A 6000-nucleotide genomic window follows, 5' to 3' on the forward strand; every position below is an offset into this window, starting at 1 on the left:
CTTTCATATTGACCTCACATCCTGCTTCAGTGGCTTGTCCTAAGCTCACGATATTGCTTCTCAAACCAGGGATGTAGTACACATTGTTCAGTAACTTCTTCTCACCTCCCTTTAGTCTGAAAAGTATGGATCCTCTTCCCTTAATGTCAATTCCTGAATCGTCTCCGAACCGAACCTTCCCTGTGACTCCTTTATCAAGATCCTTGAAGAAAGAACGATTCCCACTCATATGATTACTTGCCCCATTATCTAGATACCACAAGTTGATCATATCTTGTTCTATCTCGAACAAATTCGGTTTGACCTTCTGTTCGTTAAGGTAAACAACTTCATGTACCATCAAGTTATCAGCTTCCTCTGTATCTTCGTCTTTCTTTTCAATGGTTTCTTGAAGCTTTAATAATCTGTCGGGACAATCGACTGCAAAGTGTCCAAGCTTGTTGCATCTAAAACACGTGATGTGAGTTGTTCCTCTCTCTTGCCCTTGTTTGTATGCATCTCTCTGTTGATAAAAGCCACCAAATCTTCCTCTAACTCGTCCTCTCCAGCCTGATCGGCCTCTTCCTCCTCGACCTCTTCCACCGCCGTGCGAATATTCATGTTGTGAATCGGAGTTTGTATACATTACGCAGGATCATCAGGATGCTCTTCTTCCTCTTCACATATCCTCTCCTCGTAAGTTTTTAGCCTACCAACAATGTCTTCGAAGCTTGTTGTATTTAAATCCAATACTTGTTCAAGAGATGCGACGATATGGATGTACTTTTTCCTTGGTAAACTCTTCAAAAATTTCTTGACGAGTTTAGGTTCTTCTATAATTTCTTCAAGGGAAGCGGATTTGGACGAAATCTCGGATAACTTGCCGAGGTATCAATTGTATCTCCTTCCTTCATCTTAAGTCTATCGAATTCAGCCATCAACGTCTGTAATCGTGCTTCTCGAACTCTCTCAGCTCCAACGTGCCGCGCCTTGATTGCTTCCCATACTGCTTTAGCCGTGTCGAGATCACCTACCTGAAGCATTAGGGCCTCAGGTATGGACTGGAAGAGTAAAGCAGTAGCCATATTGTTCTTCTCCTCGTGTTTGCTTCCGGGGTCTATGGTTTCCCATACCTTGTTGACCTTGAGGGCTATCTTCATACGCATCGCCCACACAATGTAATTTGAAGAGCTTAACATGGGGAATTTGATCGAGGACGGACCCACCCCCTTCGCGGGAGTATCTGTTTCTTCTTTGACATCAGCCTTCGTTCTCTGCCGTCAATTTTCAATTTGTTTGCTCTGATACCAAATATAGAATTCAAGAATGAGATTTATAAAGAACGCTCTTTATTAATGTCTTAGAAAAATTACTCAAAAAACTAAGATTCTCAATCACACAACTCGTGACTAATGCCATTACTCGAGTTTGCCTTATATAGAGACTTTATATTTCCTATTCCTAATTGTAACACACAAATAATATGATCCTTATCTCTTAAGATCATAAACCAACTAGGAATAGGTAGCTTGACTCTCAAGCTTTCTCCAAGCTTATCTCAACACTGTATCCCCATCTGTTGGCTGCAACCAGAGGCCAGGAAAAAAAGGTTATACAAGGAGAAAAGTTTCCCTCTACATGAATAACATATCAAGGAACAGCACTTACTTATGTATGCCTAGAAGAGTCCAAGTTGATTCAACAACTAGCTTACTCCAAAATGATAAAACATTTGGGGGAGGATTGTATACCTTCTCTAACTCTGGCTTGAGTTGAGCTTTCAGATCACGGATAGCTAGCTAACTATACATGCAAATGTAAAAAAAAACAATGTTTAGCGACAATCTAATGGTCAAGACTGCCAGAGACCAATGCTCGACATGAAGCAAGCTCTTCTTTAATTTCCTCAAGACTGCCCACAGAGAAATAAAGAGGTTACATGAGAAAGCAAAACACTCTTTCAATAAGCATCAAAGGAACCTCTCGCTGATTGACGAAACTACTGCAACACATTCAGTACAACACTGAAATGACAAACAAACAAAATGTCTCACCAAATCATCATTACCATATTCCAAAGGATATAAGAGATGAAAATCATCAAAAGCTTAACCTTCTTTGACCCGGAGATGCCATTTTCATGGTCACCAAATCTTCTTTTGCTACCTGAAGCCCTGGTTGCATTTGAAGCTGAATGTTCTCCGTCAAAATCGCCGTCCATTATAGCAACTTCACTCAAAACGAAAACCTGATTCGCAAGTTTTACTTTACACGTGTAATTCGTTCCTTTTCCCAGGATTAAAATGTCAAAATTAAAGAGAACGTGTGTGGTAGTTTTTGTATTGTCCCTTTGATTTTAGGTTTTTGGAGTCTTCTTACAATTTTCTCAACAATAAATGGTAGTGGAGGAAAGCTGGAAGAATTGTTCAAGTGATCAAATGCGTCTAAAAATACACATTCTTCGTATTAATTATCGAAGTACAAAAACAAGATGAGTTTTGTTTGTTTTTTTCTTTCTTATTGAATGAATTTACAAGGCATGGACGCATGCATGTGATCAAATCATTAATACAATTCTAGGCAGGTAGATAAATCCAATTCACTGATTAATCATTTTCTATATCATTTCGTGTAACATGCATGCATTTTGAGATTTCAACACTATACTGTATTCAAAGATCTCGAACCAAAAGCAAACATAAACTGAAAAGACTTTACCTCACGCCAAGTTTGACTTCTTTCAACCCTTTTCATTAACAAGAGAGTTGTATAAAGAAGCTGCGGATAATTCAGATAGATATTCAAAGCAAGAAAAGAAAACGAGAGATAAGGAAAATAAAATGGCTGCCTTATCAGAGAAAGAAGCTGAAGCTTATCTCGATGCAAGGCCGAGATACCCAATGGATTGGTATAAGAAGATAGCCGCACGGACACAAGACCACAAGTTTGCTTGGGATGTCGGCACTGGTAGCGGTCAGGCTGCTATTGGCGTAATCCTTCTCATTATTATCTTCTTGTTTTTTTTTGTTTTAAAAGATTTATATCTTCTCTCAAGACTTCGAAAAAAACTGAAACCTTCCGTACTATATGATCGAGTTAGTATATGTATGATTTGCGATAGAATAGGCTGATAAATCCAGCAACAAGGTAACTAGTTCACTTAGGAGGCTCTTTTACTGTTTCATGTTCATTATCCAAGAGGTAAGTCAAATTTAGTGCCGCACACTGATTGTTGTTCTTCGGGCTCTTGCATGGGTTTTTTATTTTATTATATTATATAATTTAATTTATTTGTGTGACTAGAATATATTATTGAATAAAAATTCTACTTTTAAGAAGATATATAATATAAAGATACAATCTTTTTCATTGATTAGAACTTATTGCAAATGAGCTTATGCAGATTTGGGAGAAAATGTTAAAGGCAAAACTGAAGAAGAGAAAAGAAATCGATATATATATTTTACTCATTTGGTTTCTGGTTGATGAGTTTATTTTGTGAATATGTAGAAGAAAAACAAGAACAGTTTAGTTGATATAGTTAGAAAATTTGTCATGCTAGTCTGGTGATTTTTATTACTATATAACAAAAACTAATCTTTGACAATTTCGAGAACTTTTTTTGACAAATATCAAGAACTTTCTATATTTTACAGCTTGTTGAGCATTACGAGAACGTGGTGGCTACCGATATAAATGAGGCACAACTTAAACGAGCAGTCAAACACTCAAGAATCAGCTACCATCACACTCCAAAACATATGGCAGAAGACGAAATGGTCGCTCTCCTCGGAGGAGAAAACTCTGTGGACCTCATAGTTGCTGCACAGGCTGTCCATTTTTTCGACACAACCACATTTTACAACGTTGCAAAACGTGTTCTTCGCAAGGAAGGAGGCCTAATAGCCATTTGGGTCTACAACGATATCGTTATCTCCTCCGAGATCGATCCCATAATGAAGATCCTTGTGGACTCTACTCTTCCTTTTAGAACTCCTATTATGAATTTGGCATTCGATAGTTATAAAACGCTGCCGTTTCCTTTTGAGAGCATAGGGATGGGGTCTGAAGGGAAGCCTGTTAGGCTAGATATTCCGCATAAGCTTTCGCTTAAAGGGTTTATAGGATTCTTGAGATCATGGCAGCCAGCGATGAAGGCCAAGGAGCAAGGAGTGGAGCTTGTCAATGAAGATCTAATAAACAAGTTTGAGGAGGCTTGGGGTGATGAAAACCAAGTTAATGATGTTTTCTACAAGGCTCATATGATTGTTGGGAAAATAAAGGTACCCATCCAATATGTTAATTAGGTTTTTCACATTTAAATAGCAATTAGTGATACTTATTAGCTTGTTGTTAATTGTCTTTTGAGCAGGAAGTGAAATGTGAATCGGAACAAGTGTCTAAAGATGGTAACGAAGATCTCTTGCACCAAACGGAGGTTGGGAGAAAACAAGAAAGGCGACAACCATCTGATGAAGAAAACAGACAAATTAAGAAACAAAATACAAGTGAAGAAAAAAAAAAAATACAAGTGAAGATGAGGCATGCTAGAGAAAAAATATGCACTACCTCTTGTTATAAACATAAGTATTTGTAAATTAGTTAAAATTTGAATCATCGTCAGTATTTTGGTAATATTTCAATAGATAAGGGGTTTAAATAAATTATTAATAAACCATTTGAGAAAGTAATTAACTAATGTTTATGTTTTAGCTATCAATAACTTCAACGCCGTTGGATCTTGCACAAACCTGGAATATGATAGACTTGAGAATTGTAGGAATATGCCTGTCAAAATTACTGGATTTGTGCAACATAGTTTTTGTAATTTTTGGTAAAATAGTTTTTATTACCAAAATACTTAAGACACTTTTGTATTGGCTGAGAGTTACTATTTATTGTTGGTATTTATATAAGAGGCCACATATTATTGTTTTCTGTGCTTTCGGACACTCCAAGTTATGGTTTTTCAAAAAAAAAAAAAATTACTGGATTTGGATGTTTGGAAGAAAATTAATTACTAACGTTAGATGGACCATGCTAGATATACTATATGGCGTTGGGACACTTAAACATGGATTAAAAAATACTACAATACACAATATTTTAACAAATTGTCACTCATTTTTTACTCTTTTTCTTTATGTAAATGCTACTAATATTTTACATTGAGTAAATTAGCACAACGTAGGTGGCAAGATATTTGCTTATGCTTAAACACCATGTAGAGAGCATTTGAAGTCAGCATCACTTTTTTGAATTATGATTTCTTTTGGCTAAAGTTATTTTGTGATAATATAAAATTCCCATGTTTTGAGAGTTGTGAAAAAGCTATAGTAAAAAGTAGGCCTGGGCATAAAATCCGAAACACGAAATCCGAACCGAAAAATCCGAACCGTTATCCGATCCGAAACATAAAAATACCCGAACGGGTCTTGTAGGATGGTACAAAAAATATCTGAACCCGAATTGTTATTAACCGAACCCGAACGAATAATCCAAAACATCCGAAATTAATAGTCAATATAAATATTTTGAAATATATATAAGTATTCCAATTATTAAATTCAATATTTGTGGTAATATTATATATAATAATAATTATTAAAATTCTAATAAATGCTTTAAGTACACAGTTAGTTATAAATAAGTATTTTATAATTTGCTCATTGAAATAAAAAGTCTACTCTGTATAAGGCAATACATATTGTTTACAAATGATGTTTGTTTTCATGTTTGATTTAACATTTTATTGTTATTTTATCAATTATATATGTGATAGATTAATTTTTATTTAATTTAGATGTTTTTTTTTATGTTTTACTTCAAAAATTTTGTTTTTTACTTTGGTTATATCCGAACCGAACCGATATAATCCGAATCCGTACGATATATGATTACTTTATGGGTTTTATGATGCAATACAATTTTGAACCGAATCTGAAGTGTTATTATCCGAACCCGACCCGTACTAATAAAATTTTAGTATGGGACCTAGAAGCGTAAACCCGAAAATCTGAA

The 6000-nt window shown here is 35.5% G+C and overlaps 1 protein-coding gene across 1 annotated transcript; it reads left to right on the forward strand.

The window, feature by feature from the left end:
- The first annotated feature begins 2652 nt into the window (after window positions 1-2652).
- Window positions 2653-4678, forward strand: BNAC04G26480D (methyltransferase ptaI). The gene is made up of 3 exons (XM_013862420.3): window positions 2653-2969; window positions 3636-4262; window positions 4352-4678. The coding sequence occupies exons 1-3, from the start codon at window positions 2820-2822 to the stop codon at window positions 4574-4576; spliced, it is 1002 nt and encodes a 333-aa protein (XP_013717874.2). The 5' UTR covers window positions 2653-2819; the 3' UTR covers window positions 4577-4678.
- The last annotated feature ends 1322 nt before the right edge of the window (window positions 4679-6000 follow it).

This window comes from Brassica napus, chromosome C4, assembly GCF_020379485.1.
Source record: "Brassica napus cultivar Da-Ae chromosome C4, Da-Ae, whole genome shotgun sequence".
In the NCBI taxonomy this organism is placed as follows: domain Eukaryota; kingdom Viridiplantae; phylum Streptophyta; class Magnoliopsida; order Brassicales; family Brassicaceae; genus Brassica; species Brassica napus.

What these genes read in the sequence shown, in the direction of transcription:
- BNAC04G26480D (XM_013862420.3), top strand. Translation starts at nt 2,820, where the DNA reads ATGGCTGCCTTATCAGAGAAAGAAGCTGAAGCTTATCTCGATGCAAGG. An exon ending in GCGGTCAGGCTGCTATTGGC is followed by an intron (nt 2,970 to 3,635) that starts GTAATCCTTCTC and finishes TATATTTTACAG; the next exon opens with CTTGTTGAGCATTACGAGAA. An exon ending in TGATTGTTGGGAAAATAAAG is followed by an intron (nt 4,263 to 4,351) that starts GTACCCATCCAA and finishes TCTTTTGAGCAG; the next exon opens with GAAGTGAAATGTGAATCGGA.